Source organism: Sus scrofa, chromosome 7 (genome assembly GCF_054392235.1).
Source record: "Sus scrofa isolate SSC_HxYL_T2T_F1_AM1 chromosome 7, Sscrofa_HxYL_maternal_Yorkshire_Landrace_v2.0, whole genome shotgun sequence".
In the NCBI taxonomy this organism is placed as follows: Eukaryota; Metazoa; Chordata; class Mammalia; order Artiodactyla; family Suidae; genus Sus; species Sus scrofa.
In genome coordinates, this window is record NC_139389.1 from 33,793,964 (window position 1) to 33,813,869 (window position 19,906).

The 19,906-nt window shown below is 55.8% G+C and overlaps 5 protein-coding genes and 1 non-coding gene across 14 annotated transcripts in view; 4 read left to right on the forward strand and 2 right to left on the reverse strand.

Moving 5' to 3' along the window:
* The window catches only part of TAP1 (transporter 1, ATP binding cassette subfamily B member), a 682,515-nt gene that overhangs the window by 172,628 nt on the left and 489,981 nt on the right, over positions 1 to 19,906 (reverse strand). The gene's annotated exons all lie outside the window — the stretch shown is intronic.
* Positions 66 to 6,898, reverse strand: RXRB (retinoid X receptor beta). Of its 6 annotated transcripts, none has more exons than XM_084966366.1 (10): positions 6,470 to 6,898; positions 5,544 to 5,791; positions 4,874 to 4,927; positions 4,334 to 4,513; positions 2,943 to 3,115; positions 2,442 to 2,571; positions 2,108 to 2,240; positions 1,901 to 1,992; positions 1,475 to 1,580; positions 66 to 1,335 (listed from the first exon to the last, which is right to left on the reverse strand). In XM_084966366.1, exons 4-10 carry the CDS (start codon positions 4,344 to 4,346, stop codon positions 1,188 to 1,190), a joined length of 795 nt encoding a protein of 264 aa, XP_084822492.1. In that variant the 5' UTR covers positions 4,347 to 4,513; positions 4,874 to 4,927; positions 5,544 to 5,791; positions 6,470 to 6,898; the 3' UTR covers positions 66 to 1,187.
* On the forward strand, positions 7,051 to 11,452 carry SLC39A7 (solute carrier family 39 member 7). 3 transcript variants are annotated; one of them, XM_005665856.4, is made up of 8 exons: positions 7,051 to 7,162; positions 7,473 to 7,887; positions 7,976 to 8,144; positions 8,292 to 8,345; positions 8,478 to 8,642; positions 8,793 to 8,933; positions 9,140 to 9,336; positions 10,611 to 11,452. In XM_005665856.4, the coding sequence occupies exons 2-8, from the start codon at positions 7,477 to 7,479 to the stop codon at positions 10,881 to 10,883; spliced, it is 1,410 nt and encodes a 469-aa protein (XP_005665913.2). In that variant the 5' UTR covers positions 7,051 to 7,162; positions 7,473 to 7,476; the 3' UTR covers positions 10,884 to 11,452.
* Positions 11,667 to 13,833, forward strand: HSD17B8 (hydroxysteroid 17-beta dehydrogenase 8). Of its 2 annotated transcripts, NM_001130730.1 has the most exon segments (9): positions 11,667 to 11,732; positions 11,920 to 12,137; positions 12,238 to 12,354; positions 12,472 to 12,564; positions 12,667 to 12,752; positions 12,865 to 12,949; positions 13,154 to 13,196; positions 13,371 to 13,445; positions 13,640 to 13,833. In NM_001130730.1, coding segments are annotated over 9 exon segments (780 nt in total). In that variant the 5' UTR covers positions 11,667 to 11,686; the 3' UTR covers positions 13,657 to 13,833.
* On the forward strand, positions 14,877 to 14,959 carry MIR219A (microRNA mir-219a). Its single transcript, NR_038605.1, has one exon. It is a non-coding gene; the product is annotated as a microRNA mir-219a (primary transcript).
* On the forward strand, positions 15,545 to 19,570 carry RING1 (ring finger protein 1). The gene is given in 7 exon segments (NM_001190235.1): positions 15,545 to 15,681; positions 15,803 to 15,935; positions 16,631 to 16,791; positions 16,888 to 17,103; positions 18,017 to 18,406; positions 18,588 to 18,861; positions 19,150 to 19,570. Coding segments are annotated over 6 exon segments (1,221 nt in total). The 5' UTR covers positions 15,545 to 15,681; positions 15,803 to 15,857; the 3' UTR covers positions 19,252 to 19,570.

Here is a 19,906-nt window from a genome sequence, read left to right on the forward strand (position 1 = left end):
TACCCGCCACCCCACCACGCGGCCCGAGGCAGCGCTAGCCCCCAACCCCAATACAGACGCCTCAGTCCTGAAAACAGCGATTTTAATTTGAAAGCGACTTTAAGTGAGTGAAAGAGAGGGGAAAGGAACCCCGGAGAGAAGAGCTGCAGGGCAAAAATCATGCAGCCCCTGCAGCCCGTCTCTGCTGGCGGGCCAACCCCCCTCAAGTCTCAGGCCAGGATCCTGTGTTCGCGGCCTACACTGTGTGCGCCCAGGGCTGGGGGCAGAGCTGTGACGGTTAGGGCGTGAGGACTACTCACCGGAGCACCCCTGCCCTGCCATCACAGCCCAGGCCCCTTCCCAAAGTTAGACAGGAGGGGCTGGGGGGGGCAAGGCCAGTGCTGAAGAGCCCCAGGGACAGACATCTCAGGGCCCTGCCTTTCCCAAATACCACCTCCACCACTGGCATTTCTTAGTCAACCTGGGAAAGTACAGTACTTCTTTGAGTCTAACTGCAAGTCTCTATCCTCAGAGGAAATTAAAAATAGCAGATGGGTTCCTACATCTCCACCCTCCCCTTAACCACCACCACCTTTTTATTTTTCAGTCTGACTGCAGAAGGAGGTGAAGTGTGAGAGGGGACTCTGGACAGGAGACAACAGCAGCACCCCCCTCCCCTTCTTCCTCTAACCAAGCCCCCATCTGCCAGGCTTGGTTAGAGGAAGGCCTGTCAGAGCCTTACTCCCATGTCCATCAGTCTGGGGGGCCTGCCCCCCAATATCTATCTCTGGGGGAGTTCCCATTTCCACTCTTCAGATGGGGGGCTAAGTGAGGCAAGATGGGAAGGAAGCAAGGTCCTGGGAGCACGACCAGTGCTTTGTGCTGGGGGAAGGAGAGGTCTTTTCAGGCAGGGGGTGAGAAAGTACCCCAAAGCATGGCAGACCCAGACGAATGCAGAGACTCGAGGCCACTGCAGGGCCAGGTCCAGCCCTCGCAGTGATGGGGGGTGCTCTCTGGCTTGGGATGTCAAGCAAACCCTTGGAGGATTTACAGACCCACCACCCCACGTGGAGGTCTTGGTTCTGCCCTGTACTGCTCACCCCACCAGATCCTGGGAACACCGCCCCTCCCCACCCTGCCCCAACGCTCGGAGTCCCTCTCTGATGTGCCCTCCTCAAGCGTGAGGAACACCACGTCTGGGTGTGGGCTCAGGCCAGCTGGTGGGGAGCCTCAAGCATCTCCATGAGGAAGGTGTCGATGGGGGTGTCGCCAATGAGCTTGAAGAAAAACAGATGCTCTAGACACTTAAGGCCTATGGACCTGAGAGCAGGAAGACGCAGCAGCAGCTTGGCGAACCTGAGGAGGGGAGGGGAGAAGCGGAGTGAGAGCTGGAGGCACTTGGGCCCTGAACATAACATTATGCCCCACCCACCCACTCCAGGTCCTGCGGGAGCCTCAGTTCTCACAACCCCTCAGACCCACAGCTGCTTCTCACCGTCCCTGCTGCTCAGGGTACTTCTGTTTGCAATAGGTCTCCAGTGACGCGTACACTTTCTCCCGCAGGACCTCAACCTCACTGGGGTTGGAGAGGCCCTTGGCATCTGGGATGGCAGGGGAAGAGAAAGGAAGACAAATCAGATCAGGACAAACATGGTCCTGTGACCCACCTGATGTCCCTTTTTGGGCCCCACCTACATGCCCTTCAGCAGACGCCTGGCAAGGGAGGCAGGGCGCAGTGGGTTTGTGGGATGGGGTCAGAAAGAGAATCTTATCAGTGGGGACGGGGGTTTCTTGTCAGCTGGGAGCTTTTGAGGTAGAGGGTCTTACTGAGGGGGATAGCTGGGTAACTTAGGAGTCTCCGAAGAAGAGGAGGCTCCAAGGCTGCCTTGGTCTTGAGAGACAGGGGTGATCTTCCTCTTACCTGGATTGAACAGAATGATTGCCCTCAGGCAGCCAAGTTCTGTCTTGTCCATCCTCATGTCACGCATTTTGGACACTAGCTCTGTCAGCACCCTGGAGAGGGACCTGCAGGTCACTCAAAGGTCACAGCTCAGCCAGCCTTGGACACGGACCAGCCTATAGCCCCACCCCCTCTACCTAGAGGCCAGCCTAGCCGAGGGCCACTGACCGGTCAAAGATGGCTCCCACGCCTGCTGAATGGGCTGAGTTGCGGTGCACGTGAAGACCTGTGGCGAGGAGGATGCCATCCCGGATGTCAATGGACCGGTGAGAGAAGGAGGCAATGAGGAGCTCGTTCCAGCCTGGGTGGGGGGCAGCGAGGGTCAGGAGCCGGGGATCAGGCCACGGGATTCAAAGCATATCAGGGGAAGAGAAGAGGAGGTGGCAAGGTCAATGAGATCGGCTCCCCGAATCGGCAAGGTAAGGCCACTGGAGTCTCTGAAGGTTGGGAGGTCCGAGAGGGGTCAAAGGACAAGAGGTCCAAGGGGTCCAAGGCCACTGACCTGCCCGTAGCAGTATGACCTGGTCATCCAGAGGCAAGGAGGAGAAGTGTGGGATCCTCTTCGCCCACTCAACAAGTGTGAAGAGCTGTTTGTCAGCTGCCTGACAGATGTTAGTCACAGGGTCATTCGGCTGCGGGGGATGAGGGGTGAGAGTCACGGAAGGTTTGCAAGTACACTGGGAGCCCCCTCACTTAAGAGGCTGTTGACACCCACTCCTTATGAGCCCCATCTGAAGCAAGTCCTTCTCTCTGGCATTCATGAAAACAGTGATTTATCTGGGACTTGCCTGCGGTTCTGCAAGTGGGTTGTCTGGGGAGCGGGGACAGAGGATGCTACCACACCCACCTGGGAGGTTTGAGAGACCCTGCTTGGAGGACTTCCAGTCCCGGGGAGTGTTAAGTGGGTTGTAAAGGGAAGGCGGGGGAGGGGGAGAGAGAGCGGACCTAGACCCGGCCCCCCCCACCCCATCAGGAGGAAGAGTAGACTGACTCCACCACTCACGCTGCTGCCGCTACCCCCGGTTCCCCCAGGACCCTCAACGCCCTGGTCACTCTTCTGCTCCACGGCAAGCTCTGCCTCCAGGATCCTGTCCACGGGCATCTCCTCAGGGGCTCCCCCAGCCCCCTCCCCATCCCCGTCCTTGTCCTTCCCTCGCTGGCGCTCCTCCTGTACCGCTGCGGGGGAAGAAGGAAGGAGAAAAAAGTGGAAAGTCAGCAGCCAGTTATGAGGAGATTCCAAAACGTCCTTAGGGCCTTATCAAGGTCTCATGGCCTTTAGGAGATATTTATAGAAATTGCAAAAGTCACTTGAAACAACAGCAGACGTGGGGCAGTCTAGAAGCAAGCATCATAAAAGGACAGATAAATAAACCAAGAAGGAGAAGTAAAAGGGTGGGTACAGGAATAAGGGAGAAACCTAACATTTAAATTGAGGGTCTACTTCACACTAAGAAACAAACTAGGCACACATTAACATTCACTCAATTATTATAACAACCCTGTGGGCGCTTCTCCCCATTTTTATATTTTTCTTTGTTTTCTGGTCTTTTTTATTTTTTTAAAAGATTTTTATTTTTTTTATTATAGTTGATTTACAATGTTCTGTCCCCATTTTTAAAGATAATGAATTTGGAGTTCCCATTGTGGCTCAGTGGAATCGAATCTGACTGGTATCCATGAAGATGTGGGTTCAATCCCTGGCCTCGCTCAGTGGGTTAAGGATCTGGCGTTGCTGTGAGCTGTGGTGTAGGTTGCAGACGCGGCTTGGATCCCACATGGCTGTGGCTCTGGCGTAGGCCAGTGGCTACAGTTCTGATTGGACCCCTAGCCTGGGAGCCTCCATATGCCACAGGTGTGGCCCTAAAAAACAAAACAAAACAACAACAACAAAAAAGACAAAAAAAAAAAAGAATTCCAGAATCAGATTTCAGAAGATAAGCTAGAGATTTAAAAGAGGGAAAGAAGCCCTGACGTCTTCAGTAAAGGCTGTAGCTTAAGAGGGCAGAATCCTAGAGTTTGCAGGAGAGAACACAGGGAACAGGGAGATGGAGACCAGAGTGGATGCCCTGGGTCAGAGAGGAAGAACTCTTTAGGTTAGAGAAGGTGAGCGAGGTGGGGAAGGAGAAGTGATCCTAGCCTAGCACCAGACCAGGGAGGCGCTGGAGGTGCAGGTCACAGGGGCAGAAGCATTAAGAAGGAAACTCAAGGGACCAGACCAGGGTCCCAGGGAGGAGAGCTGAAGAGAGGAGCAGAGAAAAATCAAACACCGCCCTCTGGAGGAGAGAAAGAAGAGTCCGGCCTTCCTGAGATACAGTCTGTGCTGAGGTCTTCCCTCCACCTCCTGCCTCCTCTCCCACTGGGCAGACTGGGAGGCCTACGTGAGGAGGCCCTTACCCTCCCGCTTCATGCCTGTGGCCAGGCACTTCTGATAGCGGCAGTACTGACAGCGGTTCCGCTGGCGCTTGTCCACCGTGCAGTCCTTGTTGTCCCGGCACGAGTAGGTCAGGTCCTTACGGATGGTGCGCTTGAAGAAGCCTTTGCAGCCCTCACAGCTGTAAACCCCGTAGTGTTTGCCTACAATGGGAGAGGAAGAGCAATAAGACTGTGTGTAGACCCTGCACCACAAACATGCTTGCCACCCTCCCCCCAGCAAATCTAGTTTAAGTCTGCTCTTTGTTTGCCAAGTAGAGAGATGGGGAACCAGGATGTGAGGGATGATCCAGCCTCACTCTTCTTATGTTCAAAACCCTACACCAGCCCCCTCCTCCCTCTGACCACTCCACATCCCAAATCTGAGCTGCAGGTTCTTTAACTCTCATCAGAGCTCCCCAGCTCACTCGCTCTAATGCAACCTCAGTGGCCCCTGGGAATCCCACAGGTGATGGTATGTGGAACACTCTTTCTTCCTCCCTCCTGGTCCTCTGAGTCTCATACCTGAGCTTCGGTCCCCGCAGATTGCACATAGCCGTTTGCCAGCCCCAGGGCCACCTGGAGGGGGTGGACAGTGCAGGCCCCGGACCCCTAAGACTGGTGGCTTCACATCTTCAGGGGGGCCAGACCCACCCCCAGGGAGCGACACTGTTGAGTTAATCTGGGATGGGGGAAATAGGGAAGTCACAGGAAGACTCATTGGGAAGGATAATTTTTCAGAGGTGACAGAAATCACTCCCTACCACTAGGCAGGGCCCTGCATTGCACACTACAAAGGGCATTATTGACACTGCAGTGCCCATGAAGGGCCACCCCCAATGAGCACAACCCCAAAGAGGATGAGATATAAAGGTCCCCCTGAAATTGTGCAACACAATGGCCCCGAAGGCTTGTATCTCAGAAGGGCAGCTGGGACAAAAAGGGCAAAAAAAAAAAAAAAAAAAAACAATCACTAATAGATGGAAAGGGACATCAAGAACACCTGGGTTCTTTTATAGGGTCGGGGAGGAGGCATGTACTGAACGATCAGTCACTTCAGGAAGGGCAAGGGGTCTCGAAAGGACTTCAGGCCTGGCAGGTCAAGGGGCCATGGGGAAGTTCACTCAAGGATGTGGAGTCACAGGAAAACAGGAAATGAAAGTGGAGAGGCAGGAAGTGGGTCACAACCTCTCACCTGGGGACTGCTGACAGGCCCGGAGAATCCTGGGGGAGCTGGAGGGGGCAGACCAGGGGACCCCATGGAAGAGCTGATGACTGGAAAGGGGGAGCCCAGTGGGGGGGGTGGCATCGGGGGTGGGGGTGGGGCCCCAGAGCCTCCAAGGGATGCAGCTGCTGAAGGTGGTAGGGGTGGCCCAGGAGGAGAAGGGGGAGCGGCCCCCTGGGGAAGGGGATTTGGGGAGGAACTGTCTGGGCTTCGGGAGTCTGGGGAGGGGTACACACAGGCAGACACAGACAGGAGAGACAAAAAGAGAAAATGAGTCTTCGATCATCCAACCGGAGACTTTTAATTCTTTCTCTGATCCCCCACCGCACCCCCACCCCACCCCACCCCACCCACCCCTTCCTAAGTTCAGAGGTACCCTGCTGTCAAACAACGGCTTAACTCCTAACTGTGGTGAGAGGAAGGGGTTGCCAAAGAAGAGGACAGTTCAGGTGAGGCACGTTCCAAGCAATGCATTTGGTCACCCCAGGCCTGGGGCATCTCGTGTGGGTGGGGCAGCACGTGGTGTGGACCAGTCAGCACCTCCATTCCCAGTTTGGAGCCAAACCAAGCAGGGAAAAGAGACAGGCGGAAGAGACCCCTCCTAGGACGCAGAATCTGCCTTCAAACGTCCAGAATCCTCAAGCTCAAGGTCTACTGTTCCACTCCTGGGATCTCAGGAGTGTAAGGCCTCAAGCGGCCGGCCACCCCTCGGACGGCGGAAGCTCCCCTTCCCCGCCCCGCCCCGGGGGGAGGGCGCTAAGGCCCTCGGGAGGGAGGGGACGCGTGTTTACAAACAAGGGGGCGGGAGCGCCTGGGAAAGAGCATCAGGGGAGGGGGGGTAGGGGCTGCTGATAACGCGGTCACTGCCTTGCCTGTCCGTCTGTTAGGACACTCACCCCGCCCGCTGTCGCCCATCCCGTCCCGTCCAGCCTGCCCCGGCTCCGGCTCCGGGGTTTGTTGTTCTCCGGCTGCCGCTGCCGCCGCCGCCGCTGCGGGATCCAGCCAGGGCCGCCGCCGCCGCCACCGGGACGCGACCCCACAATGCATTTCTTTTCGCACCCCCACCGGCCCACACTGCCCTGCGGCATGCCGCTGGGGGAGGAAGGGCGGGCGAGCCGCCCAAGACATGATTCCTGGCTGAGTGTAGGGATGCCGAGAGGGTACCAGGGATTCTCAAGAACTGATCGGGGAATTCGGCTAGCACGAGGAAGCCCCAGAGAAAAAGACTTTGGCCTGAACCGAGTCAAATTAAGCGCTTCGCTCTGCTCTGTACCCAAATGACAGCGCCGATGTGGCAGCCATCTTGGTATAGACGGGAAGTCTCCGCGCTAGTTCCCGCCCCCTCGTCTAGTTGGAAACCGAGGAGGCGGTCTCCTCCAGCCTGTTAAGCGGCCTCGCCCAGCATCCCCTCAAATAACCTCCACACTCGCGCGTGCGCGCCAGGACAGGCGCGCTTCATAGCTACCGGGATGCGGCCATATTGGTAAAGTATTGGGACCAAGGTAGAACCGAATTCCCTGTTCTCGCGGGAGCTGGAGGTGGGACTGCCACGTCCGAGCAAACCGGGAAAGGAGAGGATCCCGGAGCCGGTGAGAATAGCCCGCTTTTCTCTGCTGTCCTTTCCAAGCCTTTTTTCTCAACTAGTGGGCCATAGAGACGAGGGCCCAGAGAGTCCAAGAGTGGAGGATCAAAGCCTAGAGCGGTATCCCGGGGGCCCTACATCCGGGAAGGGGTTCGGGATAAAGAAAACGAATCTTGGGGACAATGTGGGTGGGGACAGAATGGGACGGGGAAGCGGTCCATAGACGTGGACAGAGGGCGCTATCGGAGTAAAGCGGACCCTGTATAGGTATACAGTTGAGGGTCAAGTGGAGTCATTGTCTGTGTCCCTCTGGTCAGCGTGATGGCCAGAGGCCTGGGGGCCCCCCACAGGGTGGCCGTGGGACTGCTGACGTGGGCAGCCTTGGGGCTGCTAGTGGCCGGACACGGGGGTCATGGCGACCTGTACGAAGACCTGCAGGAGGACTTGCATGGCCACAGCCACAGGCATTCACATGAGGATTTCCACCATGGACACAGCCATGCCCATGGCCATGGCCATACTCATGAGAGCATCTGGCATGGGCATACCCACGGTCACGATCATGGACATTCACATGAGGATTTGCACCATGGCCATATTCATGGCGACTCCCATGAGAGCCTCTACCACCCAGGACACGGACATGACCATGAGCACAGCCATGGAGGCTATGGGGAATCTGGGGCTCCAGGCATCAAGCAAGACTTGGACACTGTCACTCTCTGGGCCTATGTGAGTCCCCCGGGATGGGGCAGAGGGGGGCGAGTTCTGGATTGTTGGGAAGTCCCACACCTCTTGACCCCTGACTTTCCCTCACTAGGCACTAGGGGCCACAGTGCTCATCTCTGCAGCTCCATTTTTCGTCCTCTTCCTTATCCCGGTGGAGTCCAACTCACCTCGGCACCGCTCTCTGCTCCAGATCCTGCTGAGTTTTGCTTCGGGTGGGCTCTTGGGAGATGCCTTCCTGCACCTCATTCCTCATGCTCTGGGTAAGTGACCTCAAATCTTAGAGTGTTTTATTCTTTGAATGAGAGGGTTCTTTCCTCTTTGTGATCCCTGACCTTCTAGTGTCCCCCCAATACACACCTTTTGTGTGGGATATTCCCTTATCTAACCTTTTCCCCCACTTCTTCCAGAACCCCATTCTCACCACCCTCTGGAGCAGCCCGGACACGGACATTCCCACAGTGGTAAGGAAAGGGAGGATGGAGATAATGGTTTGGGGTGCTAGGGAAGGTCTGTCCCTCCCTGTTCTCCTCTACTTGGGGAGGAAGAGTCTGGAATCTATATTTCTCTTAATGTCTCAATGTGTCCATCCCCAGGCCAGGGCCCCATTCTGTCTGTGGGACTGTGGGTCCTCAGTGGAATTGTCGCCTTTCTTGTGGTGGAGAAATTTGTGAGACACGTGAAAGGAGGACATGGACACAGTCACGGACATGGACATGCTCACGGTCACACGCATGGAGGTCATGGACATGGAAGACAGGGTGAGCCTAGGAAATACTTTAATGAAAACCGTCTTGCCTACCTCTGAATCTGCTCATTTTATGGCTCCTGGGTGGGAGGGGACTCCCCTTTTGAGGACATATTGGTAGGTCTCCATTCCCCACTCTTACCAGCTCCTCTTTTCCCCTCAGAGTGTCCTTCAAAGGAAAAGCAGAGCTCAGAGGAAGAAGAAAAGGAAGCAGGGGCATCGAGGAAGAGAAGAGGAGGGAGCACAAGGCCCAAAGATGGGCCAGTGAGACCTCAGCATTCTGGAGAGGAAAAAGCAGGGTCAGGTGAGGGCCAGGGTTGCATACACTTGGACAAGGGGCATCATCACGAGTTACATGGAAAAGGGCTGTGGGTAATGGCAGGTGTCTGGAAACACTGGGGCTGGGCATGAAGTGGTCTCTTGGGGGAGATGTGATAATGGCTGACTAGGGTTCGGACTAGGGTTGAGGAGTGCCTCTGATTGTTTCATCTTTCTTTTCTCCTGTACAAGACTTGCGTGTGTCAGGGTATCTGAATCTGGCTGCTGACCTGGCACACAACTTCACGGATGGTCTAGCTATTGGTGCTTCATTTCGAGGAGGTCGGGGGCTCGGGATCCTGACCACGATGACTGTGCTGCTACATGAAGTGCCCCATGAAGTGGGGGACTTTGCCATCTTGGTCCAGTCTGGCTGCAGCAAAAAGCAGGTTGGTGTACCAGACATGGTTGTCTCAAGCCCTTTACCCCCTGCTCACCCAGCCCAAACTCAGACTGCCACCCATTAGTTCCAAGCAAGTTGTACTACAGGCCTACCTAGTTTGATTGTGCTTCTTTATTGTACTTAACAGATATTGTGTTTTTTACAAACTTGTGACAACCCTGTGTTGAATAAGTCTGTTGACGCCATTTTTTTCCATCAGCACTTATTCATTTCATGTCTCTGTGTCACAGTTTGGTAATTCTTGCAATATTTCAAACCTTTTCATTTTTATCTCATTTGGTATGTTCATCTGTGATCAGTGATCTTTGATGTCATAACGGCAAAAAGATTGTAACTTGTTGAAAGCTCAGATGAAGATTAGAATTTTTTAGTACCTTCTTTTTTTTTTTTTCTTTAATGGCTGCGGCCGTGGCAATGGTAGTTCCCAGGCTGGGGATCGAACCCTTACCTTTGCGGCGACCCAAGCTGCTACAGTCAGATTCTTAACCCACTGTGCCACAGCAGAAATTCCATAAAGTAATTTTTAATTAAGCTGTGTATATGGTGGACATAATGCTGCTGCACACTTACTAGACTGCAGTATAGTGTAAATATAACTTATATGCACTGGAAGCCGAAAAAACTCACATAACTTGCTTTATCGTGATATTCACTTTTGTGATATTTACTTTATCGTGGTGTTCTGGAACTGAACTCAGCATCTCTGAAGTATTGTTGGCAACCGAACTTCTATAAATGAGGGATGAAAAGTTCTATTTCGTCTTGTAGCTCAGTATTTCTTTTTTTTTTTTGTCTTTTGTCTTTTTGTTGTTGTTGTTGTTGCTATTTCTTGGGCCGCTCCCACGGCATATGGAGGTTCCCAGGCTAGGGGTTGAATCCGAGCTGCAGCCACAGGCCCATGCCAGAGCCACAGCAACGCGGGATCCGAGCCGCGTCTGCAACCTACACCACAGCTCACGGCAACGCTGGATCGTTAACCCACTGAGCAAGGGCAGGGACCGAACCCGCAACCTCATGGTTTCTAGTCGGATTCGTTAACCACTGCGCCACAACGGGAACTCCTCAGTATTTCTTGAACTGTGGTCCATACGCCATCTGAATGGAAAGTGTCTATTCTAGATGCCCCCCTTTTTGCCTACTCTTTGGTTTCCAAAGACATGCGCTGTATCCATGTACACCTATACCTCTCCAGCCTTGTCTAAACCACTGATAACCTCTAGATGTTAGTGAGTGCTTTTCTCTCTCTTTTCTGCCCACCAGGCGATGCGTCTACAACTTCTGACGGCAGTAGGGGCACTGGCAGGCACAGCCTTTGCCCTCCTAACCGAAGGAGGGGCAGCGGGCAGTGAAGTTGCAGGTGGCACAGGTCCTGGCTGGGTTCTGCCATTCACTGCAGGTGGCTTTATCTATGTAGCAACGGTTTCGGTCTTGCCTGAGCTGTTGAGGGAGGCATCACCATTGCAGTCACTTCTGGAGGTGTTGGGGCTGCTGGGGGGAGTGGTCATGATGGTGCTGATTGCCCACCTCGAGTGAGAGGCAGGGTAAACCACCCCCACTCCAGCCCCAAAGTCCTAAGCCCTTCAGGTTAGGGGTCTGGAGGTTGGGGGCCCTGACCTCGGATATCTGCCAGAGGAAGGAGTTGTATCCTAGGGAAGTGGTGACTTTGGCTTAAAGATCTTCAAGATTTGGCTCTAGAGGTGGGGTTGACCAGCCCAGTGGGACCACAGTTGGGTCTGGGATGCTAAGTGGAACCATGAAGAAGGTTGGAAGAGAGAAGAGTTATGGCAGCCTAGCGCTTGTCTCCCACCCCCACCTGTTCACAGGGGACCAAGCTGCCACACAGGCTTCTCCAAGGTCTACCTCTCTCCCACCTGTTGGTGAAGACGACTTCAGGGAAGACCCGGGCCCTAGACTAAAGGGACAGCAGGAGAAGTCAGGGATAAATGTCAATTGTGTGTCCTGATTTGGGAGTGATTGTGGGGGAGGGGGGCTAGTTGTTAATCTCATGGCCTGATTTTTTTGTTTCTATTCTTTTATATCAATGTTTGGATCGGGGAGGAGGGGTGGTGAACGGAAATAAAGTCCTCGGATCTTCCGCTCCACACGCATTCTTTGTCTTTTTGGGGGGTAAAGGGGGCCCCCTCTTCTCCCGGCTGCCCTGGTCCCGGGAGCCCTGGGGTTTGGCCACGCCCCCGCGGTTGGAGGTCCGCTCGCGGAGGTGGCCGCCGGTGCCCTAATGCTGGCCGGGCTTGGATTGGACGGGTTTTGGTCTTGACACGCCCCCTGTGCTCTCGGATTGGCTCAGTGCTGAGGCGACCGCCCATGCGCGGCTCACCATGGCGTCTCAGCTCCGGCTCCGCTCCGCTCTGGCCCTGGTCACAGGTTGGGGGGAGTCCGCTTCCCGGGCGGGGTAGGGTGCCAGAGTGATATCGGGGTTGCGCCCTCGGACGCTAGAGTCACTGTGACCTCTGGCCTCTGGTCTAAATTTTACTAACTTCGCGCCCTGTTGACCTCTGACCCCTGCCCATGCCTCCCTCCCTCCCTCCTCGGGTGTTCTCTCCCACCTCAGGTGCAGGTAGCGGCATCGGCCGAGCGGTCAGTGTGCGCTTAGCTGCTGAGGGTGCCGCCGTGGCCGCTTGCGACCTGGACGGGGCAGCGGCACAGGAGACGGTGCAGCTGCTGGGAGGGCCGGGGAGTGAGAAGGGGGCACCCAGCGGGGCCCATGCTGCCTTCCAGGCTGACGTGTCCGAGGCAGAGACCGCCAGGCGCCTGCTGGAGCAAGTGCAGGTGAAAGCGAGACGACTTTGCCCCCTTTAAAGCCCTAACGTTGCCTCCACTGCTCTTGGCTCTGCAAGGTTTTCTGGTGTGTAACCTTACCCTTCTATAGGCCTACTTTTTTCGCCCGCCATCTGTCGTTGTGTCTTGTGCGGGCATCACCAGGGATGAATTTCTGCTCCGCATGTCTGAAGATGACTGGGACAAAGTCATAGCTGTCAACCTCAAGGTGGTGACCTCTGAACCTGTGACTTCTGGGTCCTCTAGCCTGGGGATGGGGGGAGTTGGGGGACTGTCACCCCGGCTGATCCTTTCTGCCTTGTTATTTTCTGCCCCTCCCCCTCAGGGCATCTTTCTAGTCACTCAGGCTGCAGCCCAAGCCCTGGTGTCCAGTGGCTGTCCTGGCTCCATCATCAACATCAGTAGCATCATAGGGAAGGTCAGGTTGTGTGGGGATGGCATCAGCCAGCCAAGTGGGCACAGAGAGGAGAGCCCTTCCTTGGGACCCCTGACTCATCCCACATCTCTGGCTCACCTATAGGTGGGAAACATGGGACAGACAAACTACGCAGCATCCAAGGCTGGAGTGATTGGGCTGACCCAGGCTGTAGCCCGGGAGCTCGGACGGTTGGTCAGGCACCTGGGGGCACGGGAGGTTTTGCTGAGGCGTGTAGAGGGTCTCAGGGAGGGGTCCGTGTTCTGTCCTCTTTGAAGTCAGCAGCCACTCTCCTTTCCACAGATACAGGATCCGCTGTAACTCTGTCCTCCCAGGGTTCATTAAAACACCCATGGCACAGAAAGTGCCACAGAAAGTGCTGGACAAGGTAGGAGACCACGGGTGGAGGGCAGAATCATTCAGAGACCCAATCTGTCTGGGGTTCAGAGAGAATGCTGTGCACAGTGGGGAGCAAACAGTAGATACTCAATAAGCGTATGAGGAATGAAGACCAAAAAACAGAGTCATAGACTCAGTCTACCAAAAAACCTATGAAAGAAACTTTCACTCACATATGAGTGTTTCCTTACAGGTGGTTGGAATGATCCCGATGGGACATCTGGGGGACCCTGAGGGTGAGCACTGAGTGCAGAGGGGGCCTGAATGAAAAGATCCCCAAATTTTTGGTATCCAAGAGGTTCTTGCCAGGCTTGATGTTTAGGCAAGAGGGTGATTCTGGTGGGAGGTGATGGCTACTTTGGGTCTATGAGAGTGAGTAGGATTCTGCCCTCTCCCCACCCTTCCCATAGATGTGGCCGATGTGGTCGCGTTCTTGGCATCTGAGGACAGTGGATACATCACAGGGGCATCAGTCGAAGTCACTGGTATGAGGCCATCATGGGGAAGAGGAGGCAGGGGAGTGGGACCCAGATGATATGAGAAAGCAAGTGAGAGGAGTCTGGAGCCACTGAGGGAAGGGCAGAAGTTCCCACAGGCCAGGGACAGAAGTGGGAGCTCCCTCCCCCCAGGCCATTTGTCTCCACCTATACATCTGTCCAAATGTTTCTGCCCCTCCTAGGAGGTCTTTTCATGTAACTGCCTCAAGGACCCTGGACTCTGCTCACTCCCCCACCATTCTGCCCGGCCTCCTGCTGATGAGGACTCTGAGTTCCCAGGCTACAAAAGGGGTGGCAGTGTATGGCTCAAGAATGCTGAATATGGGAGGCAGGGGTGCTTGTGACCCTAATAAATTCCAAATCCTCTTCCCTGCCACCTCCGGTTCTTCTTGTGTCCAAGTCCTCAGACCCTTCCCCACCTCCCCCTCCTTTCCCTTTCGGGAAGGATTGTTCCCTTTCACTGCCTGGTCTCCCAGGGCAACCCCCGCCGCCGGGTGTGAGAGGAGAGAGTGTGTGTCACTGTGTGTGCGTGACACTCTGGGTCTTTTGGAGGGAGGGGTCTCTGCACCACCCCCTTCCACTGATTCTGCAGCCCCAGTCCCTCCCCCCCCCAATACCCTGGGTCCTTGTGGTCCCCAAGGGTGATTCGTTCATGGCCCCATCCTGGTGTCCAGTCTAGCCTTGGAAGGGGGTCTTGGAACAGGTGGCCCTCCCCCACCCCTCTCCTTTCTCTGAGTGCCCCCCTCCCTTTTCTCTCCACCTTACAATAGCTGCAGCCGGCCGGGGGTCGGATGGGGGGGGGATTAGGGGAGGGGGCCAGGATTAGGGGAATGGACCAGCCGATGAAAAGGGCTGGAGGAGAGCAGAAGGGAGGGGGTTGGGAGGAGGAGGAGGAAGGGGAGGGGGTCCGCGCTAATCGACTCTGGAGCCCACATAAGGACTGGCCACGGACTGAAGGAGAGGACAGGGAAGTAGGGGGGAACTGGGAGAGGGGGCGAGGGGACCCACTGCTGCCTTGTCCCAGAAACAGGCCACCCCCTGGCAGTTGCAGCCCAAGTCTGGGAGCCTCAGCTCAGGCTGGAGGAGACAGGACGCCCATCCCGGTCTCTTTTCCCCCCCGGATCCCTCTCATCCCCTGCCCTCAATGGGGATCGCTCTGCCCTTTCCTCTTCTCTTTTCTCCCCGTCCCCTTCCTTTACTGGAAAGTCCTGGAGGAGGTTTCTGCCCGCTTCCCACTTCAGACATTCGGCCCCTTGTGCCACCAACCCCCTCCCCACACGCGCACACCCCCTCCCCGACTGGGGCCCCATCTTGTGTGTGTGTGTGTGTGTGTGTGTGTGTTGAGTGTGTGTGTCCCTGCTTCCGCATGGTGTCTCCATTCCCCCGTACCTCCCGTGCGCCTCCCTCCCCCGCCCCGGGCCGCGGCTCTTGATTGTCCAAACGCAATTCTCGAGTCTATAGCTCTGGCCGAGAGTTGAGTCTGGACGTCCCGAGCCGTCGCCCCCAAACCTCGAGGGGAGAGCGGGTCGGAGAGTCTAGGCAGAGCCAAAGCGGAGGGTGGAGCAAGTCCCCTGGGCGGTAAGGGGAATCCCGGACACATAGGGACATAGTTGCGTTCACAAGACTGGCTGTAGCGGCAGAGGTTCCTTGGCAGAGGCTCCTTATCTCCGGAATCCCGGGCTGGGGTTATGGAGAAGTTGTGTTCGGGGAAGAAGGGAGCCGCTCCCCAAGAGCCGGCAGGGGACGCGGCGTGGGGGAGGTGGCCCCTTTTCCAATTCCCTCCATCCCCTCCCGGGGTCCGAGCGATCCCAGGCCCCGCCCTCCGGACTCCGGAGCAGAGGCCCCGAGTGGGGACCTTGGGAAGGGAAGGGTGGCAAAAGTTGGCCGCGTGACGGTGCTGGCTCGGGGACCGAGACCGCGGTCCCCACGTGGTGCGGGACTCCGGGGACGCCGGCTCCTCAGGGGGGCGGGGGAACCCGGGCGTCCACGTCGCGTCCCACCCGCGCCGCGACTGGCGGGTGACGTCTCCGCAGGCGGGGGGGTGGGGTGGAGTGGAGTGGAGGGGCAGGCGGAAGTGACGTAGGGCCCTAGCGCCCGGGCCATGGCGGCGGCGGCGGCGGGACCTGCTGTCTGAGCAGCGGCTGCAGACCGAGCGAACTCGGCCGGGGAGCCCGGGCCCCAGGAGAGGCGCTGCGGCAGCGGGAGCGCGGACGGCTGGAGCCGGGTGAGGGGCTGCGCCGGCGCGGGGTGGGGAGTGGAGGGGGGAGCCTCGGGAGGGCGGGGTCTGCGCCGGGGGCGGCCCCCCTAACCCTCTCCCTCCCCTTCCCCCTTCCCCCACTACCCAGTCTACATCTCCTCTTCGGTGGTGGAGCCCTGGTGGGGGGTCTGTGCCCGGTCACCATGACGACGCCGGCGAATGCCCAGAATGCCAGCAAAACGTGGGAACTGAGTCTGTACGAGCTGCACCGGACCCCGCAGGTGACAGGGATTCTCCCCTTACAGCATACTCCCGTTCCCCCCTCTATCCACAGATGCTCCTCTCACAGCCTCTTTTGAAATTTTTTTGGCCCCGTTCTGACCCTGCCCGGTTTCACACTCCCTGGCCCTACCTTTGAATCACCTTAATCTTTTAAAGCGCCTTTCACCTTTATCTCATTTCATCCTCAAAACACACGGGCCAGAGAGGTAGAGCAAGTATTACTGTCTTCATTTGAAAGACAGTAAACAGAAATTACCTTTCCCTCTTTCTCAGTTCAGCATCATAGGTCAGGGCATTTAAGACTCATCTTGGGAGTTTATTAAAAATGGAATTCCCGGCTTGCTGTCATCTGCCACTAACATTCTGATCCAGTACTGGGATGGGACCCCAGATTCTGCATTTTTTAACATGCACTCTAGGGGATTTTGATATAAGTGTTACCAGGACCATACTTTAGAGATCCTATTGACAAAGTCTTCCCCAGATTGAAAATCTGTGCCAATCACCAAACCTTAGATCCTCCTATTCCAAAGCTCCTACTCAGAATTCTTATCTTCCTCAAGAGGCCAACATGGGGCAACCAGATTCTGCCATCTCACTGTATTTCTCAAACCTCCAAATTTCATGGACCACTTGTTTCTAAAACCTTTTCTCCCCAACCCACCACTACCTTTCTGCTCATTGATGCCTCCAGGAAGCCATCATGGATGGCACAGAGATTGCAGTTTCCCCTCGGTCACTGCATTCAGAACTCATGTGCCCCATCTGCCTGGACATGCTGAAGAATACGATGACCACCAAGGAGTGCCTCCACCGATTCTGCTCTGACTGCATTGTCACGGCCTTGCGGAGCGGGTAACAGGAGGGACATGTTTGAGGTGGGGTGAGAGGTACAGAGTTGGGCCCTCAATGTCCTGGTGACTGCATAGGGTTTCCTTTCTCCCCCTCTAGGAACAAGGAGTGCCCTACCTGCCGAAAGAAGCTGGTATCCAAGAGGTCTCTGCGGCCAGACCCCAACTTTGATGCCCTGATCTCTAAGATCTATCCCAGCCGGGAGGAATACGAGGCCCACCAAGACAGGGTGCTCATCCGCCTCAGCCGCCTGCACAACCAGCAGGCACTGAGCTCCAGCATTGAGGAGGGGCTGCGCATGCAGGCCATGCACAGGTTCGGGGGCGAGGAGAAAGGCGGCTGCAGGGTGGGTGGGACACATCTGTAGGTCAGACTCCTGGCGCTGTCTCTGCTTCTAAGCCTTAGCATTCCTGATGCTGCCTGCAGTCTAACTGTCACGCCTGGAAGTCATAGATGTAAATTGCAGTATCTTGGTTAGCAGCTGGTACTATTCTAATTTTTTAAAAGTTAGAACAGTAGAGTGATTTTTTTTTTAAGCTGAATTTTATTTATCTACTTATTTTTTGGCTTCACCAGTGGCATATGGAGTTCCTGGGCCAGGGATCAGATCTGAACCACAGTTGCCAACTACGCTGCAGCTACAGCTGCGGCAATGCAGGATCCTTTAACTCACTGTGCTCCGCCAGGGATCCAACCTGCTTTGTCCTGGCGCTCCAGAGATGCCGCTGATCCTGATGTGCCACAGTGGGAACTCCGGTCGAGTGGTTTTTGAGCGTAAACTCTAGGCTTGCACTGCTGGGCATTAAATCACTTCCTAGGTCAGCATCACCCAATCTTTAATGTGTATCCAAATTACCAGAGAGTCTTGTTAAAAGTGCAAGTTCTGATTCAGTAGGTCAGGGGTTGGGCCTGAGAGTCTTCGTTTCTACAAGCGTCTGGTACTGGTTCTTGGACCACACTCTGAGAGGCAAAGGGACTGTGATCTTGAGCAAGTTATTTAACCTCTCCCAAGCCTCAGTTTCCTCAGCCATAAAAGAGAGAAGATGCAACTACTTGTGTCCTTAGGATTTGTATAATGTGAGGCACCAGTGCAACACACTTAGCAGGGTGCTTAGCATGTAGTTAGTATTTAGTAATTGTTAGGTAGTGTCATTAAGAGTTCCCTGAAGTCTAAAGTCTAAACCCCTTATCCTTGGTACTTTCTAACCTCAACCCCTTGCTTCCACAGGGCCCAGCGTGTGAGGCGGCCAATGCCTGGGTCAGATCAGACCACAACGATGAGTGGAGGGGAAGGAGAGCCTGGGGAGGGAGAGGGGGATGGAGAGGATGTGAGCTCAGACTCTGCCCCTGACTCTGCCCCGGGCCCTGCTCCCAAGCGACCCCGTGGAGGGGGTGCAGGGGGGAGCAGTGTGGGGACAGGGGGAGGTGGCACTGGTGGGGTGGGTGGGGGTGCCGGTTCTGAAGACTCTGGTGACCGGGGAGGGACCCTGGGAGGGGGAACCCTGGGTCCCCCAAGCCCTCCTGGGGCTCCCAGTCCCCCAGAGCCAGGTGGAGAAATTGAGCTCGTGTTCCGGCCCCACCCCCTGCTCGTGGAGAAGGGAGAATACTGCCAGACTAGGTGAGAGCCTTGTCTTTCCCCAGACTCCTGCGAAACCAAAGGTCGCATAATCTTCCGTCAGAAATGGCCTTTGCCCAAACCCAGAAAGAGCCCCTAACCCAGAGGCCCTTGTGGAAACCCCTGCTTCCCTTCTCCATTTGAGTCTTCCTGTGCCCTAAACCTGCCCTCTTCCCTACCCCAGGTATGTGAAGACAACTGGGAATGCCACAGTGGACCATCTTTCCAAGTACTTGGCCCTTCGCATTGCCCTTGAACGGAGGCAGCAGCAAGAGGCTGGGGAGCCAGGAGGGCCTGGAGGGGGCGCCTCTGATGCCGGAGGACCTGATGGGGGTGGTGGGGAGGGCGGGGGTGCCGGAGGAGGTGACGGCCCTGAGGAGCCTGCCTTGCCCAGTCTGGAGGGTGTCAGCGAAAAGCAGTACACCATCTACATCGCCCCTGGGGGCGGAGCTTTCACGGTGAGAGTCTGAGGGCAGCTGCCAGCCGGGAGACCAGGGTGGCCTGGGCTTTCGGCCCTGGGAACCTGACCTCCTAACAGACCAACCCTCTTCTCGCTCTTAAATCTCCCATCTCCCTTCCCCTTCTCTGTCCTTTTTTCCCCATCATCCATGCCCCTGCTTTGCCGCATTCATTCCTTTTGTCTTTCTCTTCCCCTGGTCCCTTTCCCCCTCCCGTTCGTTTCCTTTACCATCTTTCCCAATGTACTTTTCCTTGCCCTGCTCCTCTCCCTTCCGCCCCTTCCCTAGACACTGAATGGCTCGCTGACCCTGGAGCTGGTGAATGAGAAGTTCTGGAAGGTGTCCCGACCACTGGAGCTCTGCTATGCCCCCACCAAGGATCCAAAGTGACCCCACAAGGGGACAGCCAGAGGATGGGGACCATGGGGGTGTCCCTGTATCCTGGCCCACGACCCCAGCTTTTTTGCCCCACCCCAGCCCCCCCCCCAGCCCGGCCAGCCAGCAAGAGGACACAAATGAGAACAAGTGGCTTTTATACAAAGTATCTATATCAGATTCTTCTATATTGTACAGCGTGGGGCCTGCACCCCCATCTACTGCCTTTTCTATTGCCCCCAACTACCTATCCATACACGATGGTGGGGAGGGTGAAGAGCCTTCCCCTTCATACCTCCCGCCAACAACGAATTTGCTTTTTTCCTCTTTGAAACTTGTGCTTCTGTGTCTCTTTATCTGGGGTATACTAGAAGGAAAGGGGGAAAAAAAGATTGGGGAGGGAACCGTAGAAATCATATATAGTCAGCCTTGGAAATGGGGAGGAAATATCAACTTTTATTCATGGTGTGTAGATCCCGGTTTTCTGAAACTTCAAATCATCACATACGTAACTAAATAGGAAGGAACGCTCTGTGAAGCTAGGGGAGACCCGATGAGGAGCAGAGACGTGTGAAGTCAGGCTCCAAACTTGCCCCCCTACGACCTGAATGCCCACGCTGAGATCCCGGGTTTCAATACGCCGGGGAGAGCAGGAAAGTGGCTCGAGAGA

What these genes read in the sequence shown, in the direction of transcription:
- RXRB (XM_005665857.3), bottom strand. Translation starts at nt 6,701, where the DNA reads ATGTCTTGGGCGGCTCGCCCGCCCTTCCTCCCCCAGCGGCATGCCGCA. An exon ending in GGCCTGTCAGCAGTCCCCAG is followed by an intron (nt 5,031 to 5,543) that starts GTGAGAGGTTGT and finishes CCCCCATCCCAG; the next exon opens with ATTAACTCAACAGTGTCGCT. An exon ending in GTGGGAGCCATCTTTGACCG is followed by an intron (nt 2,005 to 2,107) that starts GTCAGTGGCCCT and finishes AGTGACCTGCAG; the next exon opens with GTCCCTCTCCAGGGTGCTGA.
- SLC39A7 (XM_005665856.4), top strand. Translation starts at nt 7,477, where the DNA reads ATGGCCAGAGGCCTGGGGGCCCCCCACAGGGTGGCCGTGGGACTGCTG. An exon ending in CTGTCACTCTCTGGGCCTAT is followed by an intron (nt 7,888 to 7,975) that starts GTGAGTCCCCCG and finishes TTCCCTCACTAG; the next exon opens with GCACTAGGGGCCACAGTGCT. An exon ending in CTGGCTGCAGCAAAAAGCAG is followed by an intron (nt 9,337 to 10,610) that starts GTTGGTGTACCA and finishes TCTGCCCACCAG; the next exon opens with GCGATGCGTCTACAACTTCT.
- HSD17B8 (XM_005665854.4), top strand. Translation starts at nt 11,687, where the DNA reads ATGGCGTCTCAGCTCCGGCTCCGCTCCGCTCTGGCCCTGGTCACAG. An exon ending in TCATAGCTGTCAACCTCAAG is followed by an intron (nt 12,355 to 12,471) that starts GTGGTGACCTCT and finishes CCTCCCCCTCAG; the next exon opens with GGCATCTTTCTAGTCACTCA. An exon ending in GGCATCAGTCGAAGTCACTG is followed by an intron (nt 13,446 to 13,639) that starts GTATGAGGCCAT and finishes TGCCCCTCCTAG; the next exon opens with GAGGTCTTTTCATGTAACTG.